This window comes from Zonotrichia albicollis, chromosome 34, assembly GCF_047830755.1.
Source record: "Zonotrichia albicollis isolate bZonAlb1 chromosome 34, bZonAlb1.hap1, whole genome shotgun sequence".
Classification (NCBI taxonomy): domain Eukaryota; kingdom Metazoa; phylum Chordata; class Aves; order Passeriformes; family Passerellidae; genus Zonotrichia; species Zonotrichia albicollis.
This window is the reverse complement of record NC_133852.1, coordinates 1,795,205-1,823,057: the sequence shown is the minus strand read 5'-3', so window position 1 is coordinate 1,823,057 and position 27,853 is coordinate 1,795,205. Positions and strand designations below refer to the sequence as shown.

The following is a 27,853-nucleotide window of genomic DNA, read 5'->3' as shown; positions in this document are numbered from 1 at the left end:
GTTGGGATGGAGGTTTGGGGCTGGAATGAAGGTTTTGGGGTTGGAATGAAGGTTTGGGGTGGGGTTGGAAGTTTTGGGATTGGTTGGAAGTTTGGTTTTGGGATGGGATGGAGGTTTTGGGGTTGGGATGAAGGTTTGGGGTTGGAATGAAGGTTTGGGGTTGGAATGAAGGTTTTGGGGTTGGGATGAAAGTTTGGGTTGGAAGTTGTGTGGTCAGGAAGGGCTGACCCTTTTAGCAAGACCTGAACATTTTGAGGACAACACTGAAGTTTTTGGGAAAGGTTGAAAATTCTGGGATTGGGGAGGACGAACATTTCTGGGATTTTGGGGATTTTTGGGGATTTTTGGGTCCCTGCAGGGCCGGTCACCTCGATGCCGACGACGTCGCCGTCCCCCTGAGCAGCCCCGGCACCAAGGACGGCGCCTGAGGGGGGGTTTGGGACCCCCGGGGGGATTTGGGGGCCGGGACCCCCCTGGGGTCCCCCCAGCCCCTCCCCCCCCCCGGGTTATTTATTCAATCCCAATAAAACCTCGTGGGAATTTCGGGAATTTCGGGAATTTCGGGGTTTGGCTCCGCCCACGGCCGTTGTGGGAGGGGCCTGAGGGATTCGGGGGCGTCCCCACCCCCCAAAAGGGGCTCAGGCATTGGGGACCCCCCGGAGTTCGTTAACGGGCGTTAATTGGAATTAACGTTAATTGGAGCTCGGCGGCCTTTGCCCCAATTCCGGAGATTTGGCTGCGAAATAAATCTGGGAATTAATTCGCGTTTCCAGGCAGGGGAAAAAAACCCAAACGGGGCAGATTTAACCCCAAAAAAGGTGAGAACAACCTGAGGAGAAACCAAACCCCAACCCCAAAATTGGGGCTTTTCACCCCAAAAAAAGGGTGGCACAAACTCAATGGAAACTCCTTGGAGAAGCCACATCCCAATCCCAAAATTGGGATTTTTCACCCCAAAAAAAGGGTGGCACAAACTCAATGGAAACTCCCTGGAGAAGCCACATCCCAATCCCAAAATTGGGGTTTTTCACCCCAAAATAAAAGGACAGAACAACCTCAGGATGGGGAAACCACATCCCAGTCCCAAAATTGGGGTTTTTCACACCAAAACCCGGCAGCACCGCTCAACCTCAGCCCTTAGAGAAACCACAATCCCAACCCCCCAAATTTGGCTTTTCCACCCCAAATCCGGGCGCGCACCAACCCCAAAATCCTCCACTTTCCCCCCAAATCCACAATGTGCTCCCAAATCCCAATTTTTGCCCCAAAATCCCCCATTTTCCCCCCAAACTTCATTTTTGCCCCAAAAAAACCCCACTCACTCCATTTTTTGCTGTTTTTATTACGAAAAATGAGCGTTTGGAGCCGTTTGGAGCCGTCCCGGTGTCACTTTTGGGGTGAATCCCCCCGGTTTTGGGACAGGGCACCAAAAAGGGGGAAAATTTCCCATTTGGAGCCAAAACGCCGTCGATTCCCCCCAAAATCGCGCTGGGGACGGGGAGGAGAGAAAGCGCCGGGATGGGCCGGAATTCCGGGGGGAATTTCGGGGATTTGGGGCAATTTGGGGAAAATTTTCAATCATTTTTGGGGTTATTCAGGCCAGTTTTGGGGTATTTCAGTCATTTATTTGTAATTTCCAAGGTTTTTTGGGGTTATTTTGGTTAATTTGGAGTTTTATTTCAGGATATTTTTGGGTTTTAAAAATAATTTTGGGGGATTCATCATCACTTTGGGGTGATTTAATAATTTTAGGGTTATTTTGGGGGTATTTTGGTCAAGTTTGGGGTTTTTGGAGTCACTTGGGGTTATTTTGGGTATTTTAGTGCTTTTAGGGCTCTTTTGGTCTCTTTTTGGGTTTTTTTTGCATAATTTTGGATTCCTTCAGTCATTTTGGGGTTTTTGGGGGGATATTTCAACAGAATTTCAGTAAATTTGGGGCTACTTTGGTCATTTTGGGGCTCTTTTGGTCAAACTTTGGGCTCTATTTCAGTAATTTTGGGATGATTTTATTTGGTGCATTATTTTGGGCATTTCTGGGTTATTTTGTCTGGTTTTCGGGCTATTTTGCCCATTTTTGGGGTAATTTTCCCCATTTTTGGGGGTTATTTTGGCCTTTTTTTTTGTTATTTTGCCCGTTTTTTGGGGGGTTATTTTGCCCATTATTTTGGGTTATTTTTGCCGTTTTTGGGTTATTTTGCCTGGGTTTTTTTGGGGTTATTTTGGCCATTTTTGGGGGGTTATTTTGGCCATTTTTTGGGTTATTTTCCCCATTTTTGGGGGTTATTTTGCCCATTATTTTGGGTTATTTTGGCCATTTTTTTTTGTTATTTTGCCCGGGTTTTTTTGGGTTATTTTGCCCATTATTTTGGGTTATTTTGCCCATTTTCTGGGTTATTTTGCCCGATTTTTTTTGGGTTATTTTGCCCATTATTTTGGGTTATTTTGCCCATTATTTTGGGTTATTTTCCCCATTTTTTGGGGTTATTTTTGCCGTTTTTGGGGCCCATCCCGGGGGCTCCTCTCGGGGGGTTTGGGGGTGCAGGGGGGGAGGGGCACTCGGAGGTAGGTGCTTTAAAGTTCATTTATTTTTGTGGTTTTTTAGAAAAACAGGCACATTCAGTCCACGGGACCCGGGGAGGGGAAAATTTGGGGAATTTTGGGGGTTCCCAGAGCCCCCAACCCCTCCCTGCCCCCCAAAGGGGCTTTTGCACCCCAAAATTTGGGGGTTTTGCCCCATTTTGTCCCAAATCCAGGGATTCTGCCCCGGTTTGGGGCGGGGGAGGGGTCAGGCCTGGTGGGGGAGGGGCCGGGAGGATCCTGAGGGGGGGGGGGGTAAAAATGAGGGAAAATGGAATAAAAATCAAAGTGGGAAAAAAATCCCTCAAAAAATGGGAAAAAAAAAAAGCCCCAAAATCGCCCCAGAATTCCCAAAAAAAAAGAGGAAAAGGGAAATTTGGGGGAGGGGGTGAATTTTGGGGTGAAATCCGGGGAATTGGGGAGGAAGGGATGAACATCACCCCAAAAATGTCACCCTGCAGGGTCACCCCAGAAAAAATGTCAAGAGGGGAAAAAAGGAGCAAAAATTGGGAAAAAATTGAGAAAAAATGAGAAAAAATTGGGAAAAGGGAGAAAAAAAAAAAGAGGTGGAATGAAGGGAATGGAAGAGTTTAAATAAAGATGGAAAAAGGTGAAAGAAATAAGGGAAAAAGGGGGGAAAAGGGAATGAGAGAATAAAAAAAAAGAAAATAAAAAAAAAGGGGAATAAAAGAAAAAGGAGCCCCAAAAAAGTGGAAAAAAAGGAGGAAAAAGGGGGAAAAGGACACAAAAAAAAAAAAAAAAGGGAAAAAAACCCAAAAAAGGGGGAAAATACCCAAAAAAAAAGGGGAAAAAAGGGAAAAAAGAGGAAAAGACCCAAAAAAAAAAGTGGAAAGGACCCAAAAAAAGGGGAAAAAAGTCCCAAAAAAGGGGAAAAAGGGGAAAAGGACCCAAAAAAAAGGGAAAAGGACCCAAAAAAAGGGAAAAGGACCCAAAAAAAAAGGGAAAAGAAAAGGCCCCGAAGCCGAGGGGGTGAGGATGAGGAGGGACGGGGGGTGAGGGGGAGGATGAGGATGAGGATGAGGATGGGGAGGAAGAGCAGGATCAGGAGCTGTTCTGGTTCTGGTAAATCGACGCCTTCTCCTTGAGCAGGTCCAGGCAGAGGTGGCAGCTCCAGCTCCCTGCAAGAACAGTTCATTAACCCGTTAATTAACCCGTTAATTAATCAGTTAATTAACCCGTTAATTAACCCGTTAATTAACCAATTAATACAGCAATTAATCATGGGGGTTAATGAGAGAGGAGCGGATGGGGAGGGGAAGAAGAGAAAGGAGGAACAGGAGGAAGAAGAGAGGAAGAAGAGGAGGAGGAAGAAGGAAGAGAATGAAGTGGAGGGAGGAAGAGGAGGAGGAAGAGGAGGAGGAGGAGGAGGAAGAGAACCAAGAGGAGGAAGAGGGAGAAGAAAGAAAGGAGAAGGAAAAGGAGAATGAAGGAAGAGGAAGAAGAGGAGGAAGAAGAGGGAAGAAAAGGAGGAGGAAAAGGAGGAAGAGGAGGAGGAACAGGAGGAAGAGGAGGATTTGGGACAATGAAAGCCCTGCCCAGATCCCAGCAGGAAACCCAGGAAGAGCCCGGAGGGATGGGGGACCCCAGGGAGGTTTTGGGGTGCAATCCCGGGGAATTGGAACCCCAGGGTGAATTTTGGGGTGCAATCCCAGGGAATTGGGACCCCAGGGAGGTTTTGGGGTGCAGTCCCGGGGAATTGGAGCCCCAGGAAGGTTTTGGGGTGCAATCCCATGGGATTGGAGCCCCAGGGTGAATTTTAGAGGTGCGATCCTGGGGAATCAGAACCCCAGGGAGGTTTTGGGGTGCAATCCCAGGGTGAATTTTGGGGTGCAATCCCAGGGAATTGGAGCCCCAGGGTGAATTTTGGGGTGCAATCCCAGGGAATTGGAGCCCCAGGGTGAATTTTGGGGTGCAATCCCATGGGATTGGAGCCCCAGGGTGATTTTGGGGTGCAGTCGGGCACTCACCCTCGGGGGGCTCGGCCATGGGCGGCGTCAGGCAGTACATGTGGTAGCCGCGGTCGCAGTCGTCGCAGAACAGCAGCTGGTCCTGCCCCAGGACATTCCCATCATCCCAAAACTCCCCAAATTCCCATTTTCCCACCCGAAAAAGCCTCTCCCACCCCCCCCCCACCCCACCCTGCCCCGAACCCAGAAGGTTCTGGAAAGGCAGAAATTCCCGGCAGGAAGATTTTTGGGGACGATTAAAACTCTTTAATTTCCAAGAGTTCTCCCAGAACAGCTCTGGGATCCTGCAGATCATCCAAATCCAGGGGTTTTTCCCCAAAAAATAAAATTCCTGGCTCACATGGACTCCTGAACCCCAAGGATTTCCCCCACCAAGGAGCCTCCAGTGGGAATTGTGGGGCAACCCCAGGTTCCAGGGGGTTTTGGGCCATTCCCAGGTGGTTTTTGACCATTCCCAGATGGTTTTTTGGGCAATCCCAGGTGATTTTTTGGGCAATCCCAGGTGATTTTTTGGGCACTCCCAGGTGGTTGGGGCACCCCCAAGTGATTTTTGGGCTCACCCAGATGGTTTTTTGGGGCATTCCCAGGTGGTTTTTGGCACCCCCAGGTGGTTTTTGGGCCGTTCCCAGGTGATTTTGGGCCATTCCCAGGTGGTTTTTGGCCATTCCCAGGTGGTTTTTGGCCATTCCCAGGTGGTTTTTGACCATTCCCATGTGGTTTTTGGCATTCCCAGGTGGTTTTTGACCATTCCCAGGAGTTTTTGGCCATTCCCAGATGGTTTTTTGGGCATTCCCAGGTGGTTTTTGACCATTCCCAGGAGTTTTTGGCCATTCCCAGATGGTTTTTTGGGCATTCCCAGGTGCATTTTGGGCAATCCCAGGTGGTTTTTGGGCCGTTCCCAGGTGATTTTTGGCCATTCCCAGGTGGTTTTTGTCCCTCCCGGGTGGTTTTTGACCATTCCCAGGTGGTTTTTGGCCATTCCCAGGTGGTTTTTGACCATTCCCAGGTGGTTTTTGGGCCATTCCCAGGTGGTTTTGGGCCGTTCCCAGGTGGTTTTTGGCCATTCCCAGGTGGTTTTTGGCACCCCCAGGTGGTTTTTGACCATTCCCAGATGGTTTTTTGGGCATTCCCAGGTGCATTTTGGGCATTCCCAGGTGGTTTTTGGCATTCCCAGGTGTATTTTGGGCAATCCCAGGTGGTTTTTGGACCATTCCCAGATGGTTTTTGGGCATTCCCAGGTGGTTTTTGACCATTCCCAGGTGGTTTTTGTCATTCCCAGGTGCATTTTGGGCAATCCCAGGGGTTTTTGACCATTCCCAGGTGGTTTTTGGGCCATTCCCAGGTGGTTTTTGGCATTCCCAGGTGCATTTTGGGCAATCCCAGGGGTTTTTGACCATTCCCAGGTGGTTTTTGGGCCGTTCCCAGATGGTTTTTGACCATTCCCAGGTGGTTTTTGGCATTCCCAGGTGGTTTTTGGGCCGTTCCCAGGTGGTTTTTGGGCCGTTCCCAGATGGTTTTTGACCATTCCCAGGTGGTTTTTGGCATTCCCAGGTGGTTTTTGGGCCGTTCCCAGGTGGTTTTTGGGCCGTTCCCAGGTGGTTTTTGGGCATTCCCAGGTGGTTTTAAGGCATTCCCAGGTGGTTTTTGGCACCCCCAGGTGATTTTAAGGCATTCCCAGGTCGTTTTTTGGCCATTCCCAGGTGATTTTTGACCATTCCCAGCTGTTTTTTGTCCCTCCCAGGCGGTTTCTGGGGCACTCACGTCGTTCTCGGAGGTGCCGCAGATGTTGCAGCACTTGCACTCGATGCACTGCCAGCGGTACGTCTTCACCGCAGCCATCATCACCGGGGTGAACTGCAGGCACGAGGGGTGCCCTGGGGACACAGGGGACACAGGGGACATTGGGGACACAGGGGACACAGGGGACATTGGGGACAATGGGGGGATTGGGGACATCCAGGGGGATTGGGGACATTGGGGACATTGGGGACATTGGGGACATTGGGGACATCCAGGGGGATTGGGGACATTGGGGACATTGGGGACAGGTACGTCTTCACCGCAGCCATCATCACCGGGGTGAACTGCAGGCACGAGGGGTGCCCTGGGGACACAGGGGACATTGGGGACAATGGGGACAATGGGGACATTGGGGGGATTGGGGATATCCAAGAGGATTGGGGACACTGGGGACATTGGGGACATTGGGGACATCCAGGGGGATTGGGGACATTGGGACATTGGGGGGATCTGGGATGTTGGGGACACTGGGGACAGCAGGCACGAGGGGTGCCCTGGGGACAATGGGGACATTGGGGACATTGGGGGGATTGGGGACAGCGGGGACAATGGGGACATTGGGGACATTGGGGGGATTGGGGACATTGGGGACATTGGGGACATCCAGGGGGATTGGGGACTTTGTGGGGACATTGGGGGGATCTGGGGTGTTGGGGACACTGGGGGGACATTGGGGACATTGGGGACATTGGGGACAGGTACGTCTTCACCGCAGCCATCATCACCAGCGTGAACTGCAGGCACGAGGGGTGCCCTGGGGACACAGGGGACATTGGGGACATCCAGGGGGATTGGGGACTTTGGGGACATCCAGGGGGATTGGGGACATTGGGACATTGGGGGGATTGGGGGGATTGGGGACATTGGGGACATCCAGGGGGATTGGGGACTTTGTGGGGACATTGGGGGGATCTGGGGTGTTGGGGACACTGGGGACAGCAGGCACCACAGGTGCCCTGGGGACAATGGGGACATCCAGGGGGATTGGGGACACTGTGGGGACACAGGGACATCAGGGGGACATTGGGGATGTTGGGGACACTGGGGACATCCAGAGGGCCTGGGGACATTGGGGACATTGGGGACATCGGGGACAGATGGAAACCCTCGGGTTCTGACCCCAAATGTGCCCCCAGCTCCATTTCAGAAGGAAACCTTGGACCCCAGACCCCAAATGTGCCCCAAACCCCATCCCAGAGTGAAACCCTTGGACCCCAGACCCCAAATCTCCATCCCAACCCCATCCCAGAGGGAAACCTCGGACCCCAGCCCCCAGCTGTGCCCCCAGCCCCATTTCAGAAGGAACCCCCAGCCCCCAGCTGTGCCCCCAGCCCCATTTCAGAGGGAACCCCAGCCCCCAATGCCCCCCAGCCCCATTTCAGAGGGAACCCCCAGCCCCCAATGCACCCCCAGCCCCATTTCAGAGGGAACCCCCAGCCCCATCCCAGAGGGAACCCCCAGCCCCCCATGCCCCCGTCCGGCCTGACCGGAGCGGCCGCAGTCGGAGCACGACACGAGCTCCTCGGGCTGTCCCGTCTTCTTGTTGATCTTGGAGTCGCCCAGGCAGAAATCGCAGTAATTGTTGGGGAGCGCCAGCCCGTCCGGGCCCTTCTTGGCTGTGCGGGGACAGACAGGGACGGGACAGGGATGGGACAGGGACAGGGATTGGGAACAGGGACAGGGATTGGGACAGGGACAGGGATTAGGGATTGGGAACAGGGATCAGGGACAGGGACAGGGACAGGGATTGGGAACAGGGACAGGGATGGGACAGGGACAGGGATGGGACAGGGACGGGACAGGGATCGGGGACAGGGACAGGGATCGGGGACAGGGACAGGGACAGGGATTGGGAACAGGGACAGGGACAGGGACAGGGATTGGGGACAGGGATTGGGATTGGGATTGGGATTGGGGATGGGATTGGGACAGGGACAGGACAGGGACAGGGATTGGGATTGGGGACAGGGATTGGGGACAGGGACAGGGATGGGACAGGGATGGGACAGGGATGGGACAGGGATGGGACAGGGACAGGGATTGGGACAGGGATTGGGACAGGGATTGGGACAGGGACAGGGATTGGGAACGGGGATTGGGATTGGGAACAGGGACAGGGATTGGGATTGGGAACAGGGACAGGGACAGGGATTGGGAACAGGGATTGGGATTGGGAACAGGGACAGGGATTGGGTACAGGGACAGGGATTGGGATTGGGAACAGGGACAGGGACAGGGATTGGGTACAGGGATTGGGATTGGGAACAGGGACAGGGATTGGGTACAGGGACAGGGATTGGGATTGGGAACAGGGACAGGGACAGGGACAGGGATTGGGATTGGGATTGGGAACAGGGACAGGGATTGGGATTGGGGATGAGGGAACAGGGATTGGGGAGCAGGGACAGGGATCAGGGATTAGGGATCGGAAAACAGGGATAAGGGAAAGGGATCAAGGATCAAGATCAGGATCAGAGATCAGGGAACAGGGATTAGGAATCAGGAATCAGGGATTAGGGACAGAGATCAGGGATCAGGAATCGGGGATAAGGGATCAGGGATCAGGAATTAGGGATCAGGGATCAGGTATCAGGGATTAGGGATGAGAAATCAGGATCAGGGATCAGGGACCAGGGACAGGGATCAGGATCAGGGACAGGGATCAGAGATCAGGGATTAGGAATCAGGGATCAAGGATGAGAGATCAGAGATCAGGGATGAGGAATCAGGGATCAGGATCAGGGATCAGGCCCAGAATTCCCCCCGGAACCGCTCCCAACTCCCCGGCCGTGTCCCCGCTCGATCCCAGGGCAATTCTGGGGGGATTTTAGGGGAATTTTGGGAGAATTTTGGGGCAATTTTGGGGGGATTTTAGGGGAATTTTGGGGGGATTTTGGGAGAATTTTGGGTCCATTTTGGGGGGTTTTGGGGCTCTCTCACATTTGTGCTCCTCGGGGCGCGGCGCCACGGGCGTGGGCGGCTGCGAGTCGTCCTTGTCGTCGCCCTCCTCCTCGGCCAGGTGCGAGTGCGCGTAGTGGTAGCTGAGGCCGGGCCGGTTCTTGTAGCGCTTCCCGCAGACTGAAACAGCGGGAAAGGGGAAATTGGGGAAACTGGGGAATCAGGGAAATCAGGGGAAAATTGGGGAACTGGGGAATCAGGGAAAAATCCCGGGAAAAATTGGGGAAACTGGGGAATCAGGGAAATCCAGGGGAATCAGGGGAAAAATCCCGGGGAAATCAGGGAAAAAATCTGGGAAAATTCGGGAAAATCAGGGAAAAATCCACGGAAAATCCCGGGGAAATCAGGGAAATCCAGGGAAAAATTGGGGAACTGGGGAATCCAGGGAAACCCCGGGAAATCAGGGGAAAATCCATGGAAAATCCCAGGGAAATCAGGGGAAAATCCCGGGGAAATCAGGGAAAAAAATCTGGGAAAATCAGGGAAAAATCCCCGGAAAATCCCGGGAAAATCAGGGAAAAATCCACGGAAAATCCCGGGGAAATCAGGGAAAAATCCCGAGAAAATTCCGGGAAAATCAGGGAAAAATACGGGGAAAATTCTGGGAAAATCAGGGAAAAATACGGGGAAAATTCTGGGAAAATCAGGGAAAAATCCACGGAAAATCCCGGGAAAAATTGGGGAACTGGGAAATCAGGGAAACCCCGGGAAATCAGGGGAAAATCCCGGGAAAATCAGGGAAAAAATCTGGGAAAATCAGGGAAAAATCCAGGGAAAATTCCGGGGAAATCAGGGAAAAATCCCGAGAAAATTCCGGGAAAATCAGGGAAAAATACGGGGAAAATTCCGGGAAAATCAGGGAAAAATCCACGGAAAATCCCGGGGAAATCAGGGAAAAATCCGAGGAAATTCCGGGAAAATCAGGGAAAAATCCACGGAAAACCCTGGGGAAATCAGGGAAAAAATCTGGGAAAATCAGGGGAAAATCCCAGAAAATCCCGGGAAAAACAGGGGAAAATTCCACAGAAAATCCCAGGAAAATCAGGGAAAAATCCACGGAAAATCCCGGGGAAATTGGGGAAAAATCCATAGAAAATCCCGGGAAAATCAGGGAAAATTCCACAGAAAATCCCGGGAAAAACAGGGGAAAATTCCACAGAAAATCCCGGGAAAATCAGGGAAAAATCCTGGGAAAATTCCGGGGAAATCGGGGAAAAAATCCGGGAAAATTCCGGGAAAATCAGGGAAAAATACGGGGAAAATTCTGGGAAAATCAGGGAAAAATCCACGGAAAACCCTGGGGAAATCAGGGAAAAATCCCGGGAAAATTCCAGGGAAATCGGGGAAAAAATCCGGGAAAATTCCGGGAAATATTCCGGGAAAATCCCAGGAAAATCCCAGTCAGGGACGGGCATCCGGGATTTGGGTGCAAACTCCAGGATTTGGGGTGGAAACTCTGGGATTTTGGTGGAAACTCTGGGATTTTGGTGGAAACTCTGGGATTTTGGTACAAACTCCAGGATTTGGGGCAGAAACTCCGGGATTGGGGTGGGAACTGCAGAATTTGGGTCCAAACTCTGGAATTGGGGAGGAAACTCCGGGATTTGGGTGCAAACTCCAGGATTGGGGTGGGAACTGCAGAACTGTGGGACGAGCTCTGGGATTTGGGGTGGAAACTCCGGGATTTGGGTGCAAACTCCAGGATTGGGGTGGGAACTGCAGAACTGTGGGACGAGCTCTGGGATTTGGGGTGGAAACTCCAGGATTTGGGTACAAACTCCGGGATTTCATTACAAACCCCAGGATTTGGGTACAAACCCCAGGATTTGGGTACAAACTCTGGGATCTGGGTACAAACCCCAGGATTTGGGTACAAACCCCAGGATTTTGGGCACAAACCCCAGGATTTGGGCCCAAACTCTGGGATTTGGGTACAAACCCCAGGATTTCAGTGCAAACCCCAGAATTTGGGTACAAACCCCAGGATTTGGGTACAAACCCCAGAATTGGGGTACAAACTCCAGGATTTGGGTACAAACCCCAGAATTGGGGTACAAACCCCAGGATTTGGGTACAAACCCCAGAATTGGGGTACAAACCCCAGGATTTGGGTACAAACCCCAGAATTGGGGTACAAACCCCAGGATTTGGGTACAAACCCCAGAATTGGGGTACAAACCCCAGGATTTCAGTACAAACCCCAGGATTTTGGGCCCAAACCCCGGGATTTGGGTACAACCCCAGGATTTCAGTACAAACTCCAGAATTTGGGTACAAACTCCAGAATTTGGGCCCAAACCCCAGGATTTGGGTGCAAACTCTGAGATTTGGGCACAAACCCCGGGATTTGGGCTCGCCCCACTCCGTGTTTTTCCCATCGCCGCCTCCACAGGGGGTTCCATTTTAATAAATTTTTGTTTTCCTGCCCCGCTCCCCGCCGGGGAGGGGTCAGGGGGCTCTGACGTCGCTGCCGTGGCCTTCGGCCTCCCCCCCCCCTCCTCCTCCTCCTCCCCTCCCCGGGGCTCCACACGGGAATCTGGGATTTGTTTTGGGGGCAGGGAGTGGAAAAAAAAAGGGGAAAAAATAAAAAAGGAGGAAAAAAAAAGGAGGAAAAAAAAGGAGGAAAAAAAAGGAAGAAAAGCAGGAAAAAGGAGCAGAGAGAGAGAGAGAGAGAGCGGAACTACCTCGGTCGGGAGGTTTCAAGGAATGCTTTTGTTTGTAACTGTCTGAAACACAGAAAGAGAAGTCGTGAGAGGACACACGGACACACGGACACACGGACAGGGAGCCAGGGCAGAGTTGGGGCTGCAGGGGCAGCACAGAGAGCAGAGAGAGGAGGAGCAGCTGCACAGCGGCCCCGGCGCTGCTGAAACCCGGCCTGGGGGTGCCCGGGATGGAGCTTTAACCTGGGGTCAGCCTGGGGTTAGCCCGGGTTTAGCCTGGGTTTAACCTGGGTTTAGCCTGGGTTTAACCTGGGTTTTATCCAGGGTTTACCCTGGGTTTTATCCAGGGTTTAACCTGGGTTTAACCTGGGTTTAGCCTGGGTTTTATCCAGGGTTTAACCTGGTTTAACTTGGTTTTTATTCTGGTTTTTGTCCTGGTTTTATCCTGATTTTATCCAGGTTTTGTCCTGGTTTTATCCTGATTTTATCCACGTTTTGTCCTGGTTTTTATCCAGGTTTTATCCAGGTTTTATCCTGGTTTAACTTGTTTTTTATTCTGGTTTTTGTCCTGGTTTCATCCAGATTTTATCCTGGTTTTTATCCAGGGTTTATTCTGGTTTTTATCCAGGGTTTAACCTGGTTTAACCTGGTTTTTATTCTGGTTTTTATCCAGGGTTTAACCTGGTTTAACTTGGGTTTTATTCTGGTTTTTATCCAGGGTTTAACCTGGTTTAACTTGGGTTTTATCCTGGTTTTTATCCAGGTTTTATCCTGGTTTTTATCCTGGTTTTATCAAAGTTTAATCCTGGTTTTATCCAGGTTTTATCCTGGTTTTATCCAGGGTTTAACCTGGTTTTATCCAGGTTTTATCCAGGTTTTTATCCTGGTTTTTATCCAGGTTTTATCCTGGTTTTTATCCAGGTTTTAAACTGGTTTTAACCCTGGTTTCATCCTGGTTTTATCCAGGGTTTAACCTGGTTTTTATCCTGGTTTTTATCCTGTTTTTATACTGGTTTTGTCCAGGTTTTTATCCTGGTTTTTATCCTGTTTTTATCCTGGTTTTATGCTGGTTTTAACCTGGTTTTATCCTGATTTTACCCTGGTTTTATCCAGGTTTTTATCCAGGTTTTAACCTGGTTTTATTCTGGTTTTTATCCTCTTTTTATCCTGGTTTTTGCCCTGGTTTTAACCTGGTTTCATCCTGGTTTTAGCCTGATTTTATCCTGGATTTTGTCCTGGTTTTAACCAAGTTTTATCCTGCTTTTACCCTTGGTTTCATCCTGGTTTTAACCTGGTTTTGTCCAGGTTTTATCCAGATTTTAACCCTGGTTATATCCTGGTTTAACCCTGGTTTTATCCAGATTTTATCCTGTTTTTAACCCCTTTTTAACCCTTTTTTAACCCGTTTTTACCCTGGTTTTTATCCTGGTTTTATCCTGGTTTTGTCCAGGTTTTATCCAGATTTTAACCCTGGTTATATCCAGATTTTTATCCTGATTTTAACCTGTTTTTAACCCCTTTTTAACCCTTTTTTAACCCGTTTTTAACCTGTTTTTACCCTGGTTTTTGCATTCGCAGCATTCCCAGTGTGCCCCCCCCATCCAGCCCTGCCCTCCCTGGGGTCTCTGCCCCCCCAGGACCCCCCAGGACCCCCCAGGACCCCCAAACGCCCCCAGCCCCCCCAGCCCCACTCACTGTCGCAGGCGTAGGGTTTGTCCCGGTCCTCCAGGATGGCGGCCTCGAGCTTCTTCCGGGCGCCCCCGACGCCTTTGCCCTGAAAAACCCAAAATTGGGGCAAAATCCGCGCCGGCAGCGGGGCAGGAGCGAGGGAGCAGCGCCCCCTGGTGGGGAGGGCGCGGAAACGGCCGAAAATCGTCTAAAATGTGGGGAAATGGGCAAAAATGGCCCAAAATCTGGGGAAAATGGACAAAAATCCCCCAAAATCTGGGGAAAGTGGGCAAAGATCCCCCAAAATCGGGGGAAAGTGGGCAAAGATCCCCCAAAATCTGGGGAAAATGAGGGGAAAATGGGCAAAAATCGCCCAAAATCTGGGGAAAGTGGGCAAAAATCCCCGGGAATTTGGGGAAAATGAGGTGGAAATCTCGGTTTTGGTGGGGTTTTGTTACAGGAATTGTGTGGGATTTCTGGGGATTGTGTGGGATTTTTGGGAATTGTGTGGGATTTTTGGGAATTGTGTGGGATTTTTGGGAATTGTCTGGGATTTTTGGGAATTGTGTGGGATTTCTGGAATTGTCTGGGATTTTTGGGAATTGCCTGGGATTTTTGGGATTGTGGGGGATTTTTGGGAATTGTGTGGGATTTTTGTGGATTTTTGGGAATTGTGTGGGATTTTTGGGAATTGCCTGGGATTTTTGGGGATTGTGTGGGATTTTTGGGAATTGCCTGGGATTTTTGGGAATTGCCTGGGATTTTTGGGAATTGTCTGTCTGGGATTTTTGGGGATTGTGTGGGATTTTTGGGAATTGAGTGGGATTTTTGGGGATTGCCTGGGATTTTTGAGAATTGTGTGGGATTTTTGGGAATTGTGTGGGATTTTTGGGGATTGTGTGGGATTTTTGGGAATTGTGTGGGATTTCTGGGATTGCCTGGGATTTTTGGGAATTGTGTGGGGTTTTTGGGAATTGTGTGGGATTTCTGGGAATTGCCTGGGATTTTTGGGAATTGTCTGTCTGGGATTTTTGGGGATTGTGTGGGATTTCTGGGAATTGTGTGGGATTTTTGAGAATTGTCTGGGATTTCTGGGAATTGTGTGGGATTTTTGAGAATTGCCGGGGATTTTTTGGGAATTATCTATCTGGGATTTTGGGGGATTGTGTGGATTTTTTGGGAATTGTCTGCCTGGGATTTTTGAGAATTGTGTGGGATTTTTGGGAATTGCCTGGGATTTTTGGGAATTGTCTGTCTGGGATTTTTGGGAATTGTGTGGGATTTCTGGGAATTGCGTGGGATTTTTGGGAATTGCCTGGGATTTTTGGGGATTGTGTGGGATTTTTGGGAATTGTGTGGGATTTTTGGGAATTGTCTGTCTGGGATTTTGCGGGATTGTGTGGGATTTCTGGGAATTGCCTGGGATTTTTGGGAATTGTGTGGGATTCTGGGAATTGCCTGGGATTTTTGGGAATTGCGTGGAATTTTTGGGAATTGCCTGGGATTTTTGGGAATTGTCTGTCTGGGATTTTTGGGAATTGTGTGGGATTCTGGGAATTGCCTGGGATTTTTGGGAATTGTCTGGGATTTTTGGGCATCGTCTGGGATTTTTGGGAATTGTCTGTCTGGGATTTTTGGGAATTGTGTGGGATTTTTGGGAATTGTCTGTCTGGGATTTTTGGGGATTGCCTGGGATTTTTGGGAATTGCATGGGATTTTTGGGAATTGTGTGGGATTTCTGGGAATTGTGGGGGATTTTTGGGAATTGTCTGTCTGGGATTTTTGGGGATTGTGTGGGATTTTTGGGAATTGCATGGGATTTCTGGAACTGTCTGGGATTTTTGGGGATTGTGGGGGATTTCTGGGAATTGTCTGGGTTTTTTGGGAATTGTGTGGGATTTTTGAGAATTGTGTGGTATTTTCGGGAATTGTGTGGGATTTCTGGGAATTGTGTGGGATTTTTGGGAATTGTGTGGAATTTTTGGGAATTGCCTGGGATTTTTGGGAATTGTGTGGGATTTTTGGGAATTGTGTGGGATTTCTGGGAATTGTGTGGGATTTTTGGGAATTGTGTGGGATTTCTGGGAATTGCCTGGGATTTTTGGGAATTGTCTGTCTGGGATTTTTGGGAATTGTGTGGATTTTTGGGGATTGTGTGGAATTTTTGGGAATTGTGTGGGATTTTTGGGAATTGCCTGGAATTTTTGGGAATTGTGTGGGATTTTTGGGAATTGCATGGGATTTTTGGGAATTGTGTGGGATTTTTGGGAATTGCGTGGGATTTTTGGGAATTGTCTGATATTTTTGGGAATTGTCTGGGATTTCTGGGAATTGTCTGGGATTTTTGGGAATTGTGGGGGATTTCTGGGAATTGTGTGGGATTTTTGAGACTGTCTGGGATTTTTGGGAATTGCATGGGATTTTTGGGGATTGTGGGGGATTTCTGGAACTGTCTGGGATTTTTGGGAATTGTGTGGGATTTTTGGGAATTGTCTGGGATTTTTGGGAAATGTCTGGGATTTTTGGGAATTGTCTGTCTGGGATTTTTGGGAATTGCGTGGGATTTTTGAGAATTGCATGGGATTTTTGAGAATTGTGTGGGATTTCTGGGAATTGCATGGGATTTTTGGGAATTGCCTGGGATTTCTGGGAATTGTGTGGGATTTTTGGGAATTGTGTGGGATTTCTGGAACTGTCTGGGATTTTTGGGAATTGTGGGGGATTTTGGGAATTGTGTGGGATTTCTGTGGATTTTTGGGAATTTCCCACCTTGGCCTTGCCCTTCCCTCTCCGCTTGGGCGTGTCCTCCTCGTAATCCTCATCGTCCAGATCGTCCAGGAAATCCTCGGGCTCCAGGATCCGCTGGAGGGGAAATGGGGAAAATGGGGGAAAATGGGAAAAAATGGGAAAATGAAAAATGGGAAAAATGGGAAAACAGGAGGGGATGTAGAAGGGCCACAGCTGGAATTCCCAGTATCCCAAATTCCCAATTCCCATTGGAATTTCCAGCAGCCTGAGTTCCTGCTGGAATTCCTGGTATCCCAAATTTCCACTGGAACTCCCAGGATCCCGAGTTCCCAGCTGGAATTCCCAGGATCCTGAATTCCCAATTCCCACTGGAATGTCAACATAAATCCCAAATTCCTCTTTGGAATTGCCAGGATCCCAAAGTTCCCAGTTCCCATTGGAATTCCCAGGATCCCAAGCTGCTGCTGGAATTCCCAGTATCCCAAATTCCCAGAATTCCTGGCATCCTGAATTCCCAGAGTTCCTGGTATCCCAAATTCCCGTTGGAATTCCCGGTATCCCAAATTCCCATTGGAATTCCCATTATCCTGAATTCCCATCTGGAATTCCCAATATCCCGAACTCCCACTGGAATTCCCAAATTCCCACTGGAACTCCCAATATCCCGAATTCCTGCTGGAATTCCCAAATTCCTGTTGTAATTCCTAAATTCCCAAATTCCCGTTGTAATTCCCGATATCCCGAATTCCCGCTGGAATTCCCAAAATCCCGAATTCCCACTGTCATTCCCAATATCCCAAATTCCCACTGGAATCCCCAATATCCCGAATTCCCGTTGTAATTCCCAATATCCCCAATCCCCGCTGGAATCCCCAATATCCTGAATTCCCTCTGGAATTCCCAAAATCCCGAATTCCCACTGAAATTCCCACTATCCCAAATTCCCGCTGTAATTCCCAATATCCCGAATTCCCGCTGGAATTCCCAAATTCCCACTGGAACTCCCAATATCCCGAATTCCCGCTGTCATTCCCAAATTCTCACTGAAATTCCCAATATCCCGAATTCCCGTTGTAATTCCCAATATCCCAAATTCCCGTTGGAATTCCCAAATTCCCGCTGTAATTCCCAATATCCCGAATTCCCGCTGGAATTCCCAATATCCTGAATTCCTTCTGGGATCCCCAAATTCCTGTTGTCATTCTCAATATCCCGAATTCCCTTTGTCATTCCCAAATTCCTGCTGTAATTCCCGAATTCCCGCTGTAGTTCCCACTATCCCGAATTCCCGCTGGAATTCCCGAATTCCCGCTGGAATTCCCAATATCCCAAATTCCTGTTGTCATTCCCAAATTCCCTCTGGAATTCCCAATATCCTGAATTCCCACTGGAATTCCCAATATCCCAAATTCCCGCTGTCATTCCCAAATTCCCTCTGGAATTCCCAATATCCTGAATTCCCACTGGAATTCCCAAATTCCCATCTGGAATTCCCAATATCCCAAATTCCCTTTGTCATTCCCAAATTCCCACTGGAATTCCCAATATCCTGAATTCCCACTGGAATTCCCAATATCCCGAATTCCCGTTGTCATTCCGAAATTCCTGTTGCAATTCCCAATATCCCAAATTCCCATCTGGAAATCCCAATATCCCAAATTCCCAATTCCTGTTGTCATTCCCAAATTCCCACTGGAATTCCCAATATCCCGAATTCCCACTGGAATTCCCAATATCCCGAATCCCCACTGTCATTCCCAAATTCTCACTGAAATTCCCAATATCCCAAATTCCTGTTGTCATTCCCAATATCCCGAATTCCCACTGAAATTCCCAATATCCCGAATTCCCACGGAAATTCCCACTATCCCGAATTCCCGCTGGAATCCCCAAATTCCCGCTGTAATTCCCAATATCCCAAATTCCCATTGGAATCCCCAAATTCCCACTGGAATTCCCAATACCCCGAATTGCCGCTGTCATTCCCAAATTCCTGTTGTCATTTCCAAATTCCCGTTGTAATTCCCAATATCCCAAATTCCCACTGGAAATCCCAATATCCCGAATTCCCACTGGAATTCCCAAATTCCTGCTGTAATTCCCACTGGAATCCCCAATATCCCAAATTCCCACTGGAATCCCCAATATCCCGAATTCCCGCTGTCATTCCCAATATCCCAAATTCCCACTGGAATTCCCAAATTCCTGTTGTCATTCCCAATATCCCGAATTCCCGTTGGAATTCCCATTGGAATTCCCAATATCCCAAATTCCCACTGTCATTCCCAATATCCCGAATTCCCTCTGGAATTCCCAAAATCCCAAATTCCCGCTGTAATTCCCAATATCCCGAATTCCCTCTGGAATTCCCAATATCCCAAATTCCCACTGTCATTCCCAATATCCCGAATTCCCTCTGGAATTCCCAAAATCCCAAATTCCCGCTGTAATTCCCAATATCCCGAATTCCCTCTGGAATTCCCAATATCCCAAATTCCCACTGTCATTCCCAATATCCCGAATTCCCTCTGGAATTCCCAAAATCCCAAATTCCCGCTGTAATTCCCAATATCCCAAATTCCCATTGGAATTCCCAAATTCCTGTTGTCATTCCCAATATCCCAAATTCCCGCTGGAATTCCCAATATCCTGAATTCCCTCTGTAATCCCCAATATCCCAAATTCCCACTGGAATTCCCAATATCCCGAATTCCCACTGGAATCCCCAATTTCCCAAATCCCCACTGGAATTCCCAATACCCCGAATTGCCGCTGTCATTCCCAAATTCCTGTTGTCATTTCCAAATTCCCGTTGTAATTCCCAATATCCCGAATTCCCGCTAGAATCCCCAATATCCCGAATTCCTTCTGGAATTCCCAATATCCCAAATTCCCGTTGTCATTCCCAAATTCCCACTGGAATTCCCAAATATCCCAAATTCCCTTTGTCATTCCCAAATTCCCGCTGTAATTCCCGAATTCCCGCTGTAGTTCCCAATATCCCGAATTCCCGCTGGAATTCCCGAATTCCCACTGGAATTCCCAATATCCCAAATTCCTGTTGTCATTCCCAAATTCCCACTGGAATTCCCAATATCCTGAATTCCCGTTGTCATTCCGAAATTCCTGTTGCAATTCCCAATATCCCAAATTCCCATCTGGAATTCCCAATATCCCGAATTCCTGCGGGAATCCCCAAATTCCTGTTGTCATTCCCAATATCCCCAATCCCCGCTGGAATTCCCAATATCCCGAATTCCCATTGTCATTCCCAAATTCCCACTGGAATTCCCAATATCCCGAATTCCCGCTGGAATCCCCAAATTCCCACTGGAATTCCCAATATCCTGAATTCCCGTTGTCATTCCCAAATTCCCAATGGAATCCCCAATATCCCGAATTCCCACTGGAATCCCCAATATCCCAAATTCCCACTGGAATTCCCAAATTCCTGTTGTCATTCCCAATATCCCGAATTCCCGTTGTAATTCCCAATATCCCAAATTCTCACTGGAATTCCCAAATTCCCACTGGAATCCCCAATATCCCGAATTCCCATTGGAATTCCCAAATTCCCACTGGAATCCCCAATATCCCGAATTCCCTCTGGAATTCCCAAAATCCCAAATTCCCACTGTCATTCCCAAATTCCCGCTGTAATTCCCGAATTCCCGCTGGAATTCCCAAATTCCCACTGGAATTCCCACTATCCCGAATTCCCGCTGTCATTCCCGTTATCCCAAATTCCCACTGGAATCCCCAATATCCCGAATTCCCGCTGTAATTCCCAATATCCCAAATTCCCTCTGTAATCCCCAATATCCCAAATTCCCATTGTAATTCCCAAATTCCCGTTGTAATTCCCAATATCCCAAATTCCTGTTGTAATTCCCAATATCCCGAATCCCCACTGAAATTCCCAATATCCCAAATTCCTGTTGTCATCCCCAATATCCCAAATTCCCACTGTAATCCCTACTATCCCAAATTCACACTGTAATTCCCAATATCCTGAATTCCCGCTGGAATTCCCAATATCCTGAATTCCCACTGGAATTCCCAAATTCCCATCTGGAAATCCCAATAACCCAAATTCCCAATTCCTGTTGTCATTCCCAAATTCCCACTGGAATTCCCAATATCCCGAATTCCCACTGTAATCCCCAATATCCCGAATTCCCACTGGAATCCCCGATATCCCAAATTCCCACTGGAACTCCCAAATTCCCGCTGGAATCCCCAATATCCCGAATTCCCGTTGTAATTCCCGAATTCCCACTGGAATTCCCAAATTCCCACTGGAATTCCCAATATCCCGAATTCCCATTGGAATTCCCAAATTCCCATCTGGAAATCCCAATATCCGAAATTCCCAATTCCTGTTGTCATTCCCAAATTTCCACTGGAATTCCCAATATCCCAAATTCCCACTGGAATCCCCAATATCCCGAATTCCCGCTGGAATCCCCAAATTCCCGCTGTAATTCCCAATATCCCGAATTCCCTCTGTAATCCCCAATATCCCGAATCCCCACTGAAATTCCCAATATCCCAAATTCCTGTTGTCATCCCCAATATCCCAAATTCCCACTGTAATCCCCAATATCCCAAATTCACACTGTAATTCCCAATATCCCGAATTCCCATTGGAATTCCCAAATTCCCATTGGAATTCCCAAATTCCCACTGGAATTCCCACTATCCCGAATTCCCGCTGTCATTCCCAAATTCCCACTGGAATCCCCAATATCCCGAATTCCCACTGAAATTCCCACTATCCCAAATTCCCGCTGTCATTCCCAATATCCCGAATTCCCGCTGTAATTCCCAATATCCCAAATTCCCTCTGTCATCCCCAAATTCCTGCTGTCATTCCCAATATCCTGAATTCCTGCTGTAATCCCCAATATCCCGAATTCCCATTGGAATTCCCAAATTCCCGTTGTCATTCCCAACATCCCGAATCCCCCCTGGAGCCCGGCGCCACCTTGCGGGCGCGGCTGTTGGTGACCGGGAACTCGCCCAGGCTCTCGTCGTCCCCGCGCGCGTCGGGCAGGGAGCGCTTGTCCAGGGCATCGGTCCTGAGCAGCGCCTCGAGGCTGCTCCCGTCCTGCGCCAGCAAAGCCTCCTTCTTCAGGGCCTGGTCTGTGTCTGGGATGGGAAAATATTGGGGTGAAAACAGGGAAAAACGGGAAAAAATCCATGGGGTAAAACAATGGGGGTGAATGGCAGCGCCTCCAGGCTGCTGCCGTCCTGCGCCAGCAGCGCCTCCTTCTTCAGGGCCTGATCCGTGTCTGGGATGGGAAAATATTGGGGTGAAAACATGGAAAAATGGGAAAAAATCCCGGGGAAAAATGGGCAAAAATCCAGGGAGAAATGGGGGAAAACAATGGGGTAAAACAATGGGGGTGAATGGCAGCGCCTCCAGGCTGCTCCCGTCCTGCGCCAGCAGCACCTCCTTCTTCAGGGCCTGCTCTGTGTCTGGGAATGGGAAAATATTGGGGTGAAACCAGGGGAAAATGGGAAAAAATCCCGGGGAAAAATGGGGTAAAACAATGGGGATGAATGGCAGCGCCTCGAGGCTGCTGCCGTCCTGCGCCAGCAGAGCCTCCTTCTTCAGGGTCTGGTCCGTGTCTGAGAGGGGAGAAAATATTGGGGTGAAACCAGGGGAAAATGGGCAAAAATCCCGGGGAAAATGGGCAAAAATCCAGGGAGAAATGGGGGAAAATAATGGGGTAAAACAATGGGGGTGAATGGCAGCGCCTCGAGGCTGCTGCCGTCCTGCGCCAGCAGCGCCTCCTTCTTCTGAGCCTGCTCCGTGTCTGGGATGGGAAAAACAACAGAAAAAACGGGGAAAAACAATGGGGGGAAATGGGGAAAACCCCAGAAAACAATGGGAAAAAACCCAGAGAAAAATGGGGAAAACCCAGAGAAAAATGGGGAAAAACCCAGAGAAAAATGGAGAAAAAAAAACAGAGAAAAATGGGGAAAAACCCAGAGAAAAATGGGAGGAAACTCAGAGGAAAATGGGGAAAAACCCCAGAGAAAAATGGGGGAAAACCCAGAGAAAAATGGGGAAAAACCCAGAGAAAAATGGGGAAAAACAGAAGGGGAAAATGGGGAAAAAAACCCAGAGGAAAATGGGAAAAAACCAAGAGGAAAATGGGGAAAAACCCAGAGGAAAATGGGGATAAACAATGGGGAAAAACGGGGATAAAACAATGGGGGGAAAATGGAGAAAAACCCAGAGAAAAATGGGGAAAAACATAAGGGGGAAATGGAGAAAAACCCAGAGAAAAATGGGGAAAAAACCAGAGAAAAATGGGGAAAAACCCAGAGGAAAATGGGGGGAAACCCAGAGAAAAATGGGGAAAAACCCAGAGGAAAATGGGGATAAACAATGGGGAAAAACAGGGATAAAACAATGGGGGGAAAATGGAGAAAAACCCAGAGAAAAATGGGGAAAAAACCAGAGAAAAATGGGGGGAAACCCAGAGGAAAATGGGGAAAAAACCCAGAGAAAAATGGGGAGAAACCCAGAGGAAAATGGGGAAAAACAGAAGGGGAAAATGGGGAAAAAACTCAGAGGAAAATGGGAAAAAACCAAGAGAAAAATGGGGGGAAACCCAGAGAAAAATGGGGAAAAACCCAGAGGAAAATGGAGAAAAAACCCAGAGAAAAATGGGGAAAAACCTAGAGAAAAATGGGGGGAAACCCAGAGAAAAATGGGGGGAAACCCAGAGGAAAATGGGGGGAAACCCAGAGGAAAATGGGGAAAAAACCCAGAGGAAAATGGGGAGAAACCCAGAGGAAAATGGGGAAAAAACCCAGAGAAAAATGGGGAAAAACAGAAGGGGAAAATGGGGAAAAAAACCCAGAGGAAAATGGGAAAAAACCAAGAGAAAAATGGGAAAAAACCCAGAGGAAAATGGGGATAAACAATGGGGAAAAACGGGGATAAAACAATGAGGGGAAAATGGAGAAAAACCCAGAGAAAAATGGGGAAAAACAGAAGGGGGAAATGGAGAAAAACACAGAGAAAAATGGGGAAAAACCCAGAGAAAAATGGAGAAAAACACAGAGAAAAATGGGGAAAAACCCAGAGAAAAATGGGGGGAAACCCAGAGAAAAATGAGGAGAAACCCAGAGAAAAATGGGGAAAAAACCCAGAGAAAAATGGGGAAAAACAGAAGGGGAAAATGGGGAAAAAAACCCAGAGGAAAATGGGAAAAAACCAAGAGAAAAATGGGGAAAAACAGAAGGGGAAAATGGGGAAAAACCCAGAGGAAAATGGGGATAAACAATGGGGAAAAACGGGGATAAAACAATGGGGGGGAAAATGGAGAAAAACCCAGAGAAAAATGGGGAAAAAACCAGAGAAAAATGGGGGGAAACCCAGAGGAAAATGGGGAAAAACAGAAGGGGAAAATGGGGAAAAAACCCAGAGAAAAATGGGGAAAAACAGAAGGGGAAAATGGGGAAAAAAACTCAGAGGAAAATGGGAAAAAACCAAGAGAAAAATGGGGAAAAACCCAGAGGAAAACGGGGATAAACAATGGGGAAAAACAGGGATAAAACAATGGGGGGAAAATGGAGAAAAACCCAGAGAAAAATGGGGAAAAACAGAAGGGGGAAATGGGGAAAAAAAACCCAGAGGAAAATGAGGAGAAACCCAGAGAAAAATGGGGGGAAACCCAGAGAAAAATGGGGAAAAACCCAGAGAAAAATGGGGGGAAACCCAGAGAAAAATGGGGAAAAACCCAGAGAAAAATCGGGGGAAACCCAGAGGAAAATGGGGGGAAACCCAGAGGAAAATGGGGAAAAACCCAGAGGAAAATGGGGAAAAAACCCAGAGAAAAATGGGGAAAAACAGAAGGGGAAAATGGAGAAAAAACCCAGAGGAAAATGAGGAGAAACCCAGAGAAAAATGGGGAAAAATTCAGAGAAAAACGGGAGAGCATCCCCTCTTCCTTCTGTGCCTGCCCTGCATCTGGGTACAGGGAAAAATGGGGAAAAAACCAGAGAAAAATGGGAAAAAACCCAGAGAAAAATGGGGAAAAACAGCAGGGGGAAAAGGGGAAAAAACTCGGAGAAAAATGGGGAAAAACTCAGAGAAAAATGGGGAAAAACCCCAGAGAAAAATGGGGAAAAAAACTAGAGAAAAATGGAGAAAAAAAACCCAGAGAAAAATGGGGAAAACAGAAGGGGGAAATGGGGAAAAACCCAGAGAAAAATGGGGATAAACAGTGGGGGAAAACGGGGATAAAACAATGGGGGGAAAATGGAGAAAAACCCAGAGAAAAATGAGGAAAAATCCAGAGAAAAATGAGGAAAACAGAAGGGGGAAATGGGGAAAAAAAACCCAGAGGAAAATGAGGAGAAACCCAGAGAAAAATGGGGAAAAATTCAGAGAAAAACGGGAGAGCAGCCCCTCTTCCTTCAGTGCCGTCCCTGCATCTGGGTACAGGGAAAAATGGGGAAAAAAACAGAGAAAAATGGGAAAAAACACAGAGAAAAATGGGGAAAAACAGCAGGGGGAAAAGGGGAAAAAACAGAGAAAAATGGGGGAAAACCCAGGGAAAAACAGGGAAAAACAACAGGGGGAAATGGGGAGAAACCCAGAAAACAATGGGAAAAAACCCAGAGAAAAATGGGGAAAACCCAGAGAAAAATGGGGGAAAACCCAGAGGAAAACGGGGATAAACAATGGGGAAAAACGGGGATAAAACAATGGGGGGAAAATGGAGAAAAACCCAGAGAAAAATGGGGAAAAACAGAAGGGGAAAATGGGGAAAAAAACCCAGAGGAAAATGGGAAAAAACCAAGAGAAAAATGGGGAAAAAACCCAGAGGAAAATGGGGAAAAACAGAAGGGGGAAATGGAGAAAAAGACAGAGAAAAATGGGGAAAAAACCAGAGAAAAATGGAGAAAAAACCCAGAGAAAAATGGGGAAAAACCCAGAGAAAAATGGGGGGAAACCCAGAGAAAAATGAGGAGAAACCCAGAGAAAAATGGGGAAAAAACCCAGAGAAAAATGGGGAAAAACAGAAGGGGAAAATGGGGAAAAAAACCCAGAGGAAAATGGGAAAAAACCAAGAGAAAAATGGGGAAAAACAGAAGGGGAAAATGGGGAAAAACCCAGAGGAAAATGGGGATAAACAATGGGGAAAAACGGGGATAAAACAATGGGGGGGAAAATGGAGAAAAACCCAGAGAAAAATGGGGAAAAAACCAGAGAAAAATGGGGGGAAACCCAGAGGAAAATGGGGAAAAACAGAAGGGGAAAATGGGGAAAAAACCCAGAGAAAAATGGGGAAAAACAGAAGGGGAAAATGGGGAAAAAAACCCAGAGGAAAATGGGAAAAAACCAAGAGAAAAATGGGGAAAAAACCCAGAGGAAAATGGGGAAAAACAGAAGGGGAAAATGGGGAAAAAAAACCCAGAGGAAAATGGGAAAAAACCCAGAGAAAAATGGAGAAAAAAACAGAGAAAAATGGGGGAAAATTCAGAGAAAACAGGGATAAACAATGGGAGAAAATGGGCATAAAACAATGGGGGGAAAATGGAGAAAAACCCAGAGAAAAATGGGGAAAAAACCCAGAGAAAAATGGGGAGAAACCCAGAGAAAAATGGGGAAAAATTCAGAGAAAAACGGGAGAGCATCCCCTCTTCCTTCAGTGCCTGCCCTGCATCTGGGTACAGGGAAAAATGGGGAAAAAACCCAGAAAAAAACGGGGAAAATTAATGAAAAAACGGGGAAAACCATGCTGGGTGAGGGATGCAGGTGGAACTGCAGGAAGTGAGCAGGAACTGAGGAATTACCGGGTTTGATGGAGGGGAAGGAGAGCCGCGGGTCCTCGGGCGGGTGCGCGCGCCGTTTCTTGCGCCAGCGCCGCGCCGGGTACGAGTAGAGCTGCCCTGCTGCCAGACCTGGGGAAAACGGCACAAAATGCCCCAAAACCCGGCCTGGGAGGGGCAAAACCCCCGGGAACCACCCCAGGGTCTGATAAAACTCATGGGAGTTATCCCAGGTTCCGATAAAACTCATGGGAATGACCCCAGGTTCTGATAAAACTCATGGGAGTTATCCCAGGGTCTGATAAAACCCCCAGGAACCATCCCAGGGTCTGATAAAACTCATGGGAGTTATCCCAGATTCTGATAAAACTCATGGGAGTTATCCCAGGATCTGATAAAACTCATGGGAATTATCCCAGGTTCCAATAAAACTCATGGGAATTATCCCAGGTTCCAATAAAACTCATGGGAGTTATCCCAGATTCTGATAAAACTCATGGGAACGATCCCAGGGTCTGATAAAACCCCCAGGAACGATCCTGATGTTTTCCCTTTTCCCCCACCGTTTCCCCGTTGTTTTCCTGCTGGTTTCCCTTTTTCCCCATTTCCCCACCGTTTTCCTGCTGTTTTTTCCAGTGTTTTCCCCATTTCCCCACCATTTTCCCGCTGTTTTGCCACTGTTTTCCTCATATTTTCCTGGTGTTTCTCCCATTATCCTCCCATGGTTTCCTCCCATGGTTTCCCACCATTCTCCCATCATTTCCCCAATGTTTCCCAGAATTTCCCTGCTATTTCCCCATTGTTCTCCTGCTGTTCCCCATTGTTTCCCATCACTTCCCCACCGCTTCCCACAATTTCCCTGTTGTTTCCCAGAATTTCCCTGTTATTTCCCCATTGTTCTCCCAACAGTTTCCCATAACTTCCCACCATTCTCCCATCATTCCCCCACTGTTTCCCAGAATTTACCGATTCTTTCCCCATAATTTCCCTTGTTTCCCAGAATTTCCCTGCTGTTTCCCACCACTCTCCCATTACTTCCCCACTGTTTCCCACAATTTCCCTGTTATTTCCCCACTGTTCTCCCACTGTTTCCCACCATTCTGACATGATTCCCCCATTGTTTCCCCATCACTTTCCATCATTTCCGTGTTATTTCCCAATCGTTTCCCCAATGTTTCTCATATTTTCCCTGCTATTTCCCCATAGTTCTCCTGCTGTTCCCTATCGTTTCCATCACTTCCCCACCGTTTCCCACAATTTCCCTGTTGTTTCCCATCATTTCCCCGCTGTTTCCCAGAATTTACCTATTCTTTCCCCATCATTTCCCTTGTTTCCCAGAATTTCCCTGCTGTTTCCCACCACTCTCCCATCACTTCCCCATATTTTCCCTGTTATTTCCCCACTGTTTCCCACCATTCTGACATGATTCCCCCATTGTTTCCCCATCATTTCCGTGTTATTTCCCAATCATTTCCCCAATGCTTCCCATCATTTACCGATTCTTTCCCCATCATTTCCCCAATGTTTCCCAGAATTTCTCTGCTATTTCCCCATCGTTCTCCTGCTGTTCCCTATCGTTTCCTACCATTCCCCCACCATCTCCCTGCCATTCCCAGCCTGTTCCCGGTTCCATTCCCAGCCTGTTCCCGGTGC

General features: G+C 48.2%; 2 protein-coding genes across 4 annotated transcripts in view; one reads left to right on the top strand and one right to left on the bottom strand.

Annotated features, from left to right (window-relative positions):
* Window positions 1-867, top strand: part of LOC141726396 (solute carrier family 22 member 6-like) — a 12,062-nt gene extending 11,195 nt beyond the window's left edge. Inside the window, exon 11 of the mRNA XM_074531261.1 lies at window positions 359-867. Within this exon, the coding sequence (XP_074387362.1) occupies window positions 359-428 (70 nt within the window). The 3' untranslated portion in view covers window positions 429-867. The remainder of the gene's footprint in view (window positions 1-358) is intronic.
* Window positions 868-2,270: 1,403 nt separating this feature from the next.
* DPF2 (double PHD fingers 2) overlaps window positions 2,271-27,853 on the bottom strand; it is a 29,468-nt gene continuing 3,885 nt past the window's right edge. The window contains exons 3-13 of one of the 3 annotated variants that reach the window (XM_074531255.1): window positions 26,225-26,332; window positions 21,858-21,883; window positions 21,390-21,527; window positions 16,424-16,516; window positions 13,682-13,760; window positions 12,008-12,049; window positions 9,306-9,443; window positions 7,853-7,981; window positions 6,327-6,439; window positions 4,566-4,647; window positions 2,271-3,716 (exon numbers count right to left, since the gene is read on the bottom strand). In XM_074531255.1, coding sequence (XP_074387356.1) covers window positions 3,640-3,716; window positions 4,566-4,647; window positions 6,327-6,439; window positions 7,853-7,981; window positions 9,306-9,443; window positions 12,008-12,049; window positions 13,682-13,760; window positions 16,424-16,516; window positions 21,390-21,527; window positions 21,858-21,883; window positions 26,225-26,332 — 1,025 coding nt within the window. In that variant the 3' untranslated portion in view covers window positions 2,271-3,639. Of the gene's footprint in view, window positions 3,717-4,565; window positions 4,648-6,326; window positions 6,440-7,852; window positions 7,982-9,305; window positions 9,444-12,007; window positions 12,050-13,681; window positions 13,761-16,423; window positions 16,517-21,389; window positions 21,554-21,857; window positions 21,884-26,224; window positions 26,333-27,853 lie in introns of all 3 variants that reach the window. The other 2 variants (XM_074531254.1, XM_074531256.1) reach the window with 2 other exon arrangements.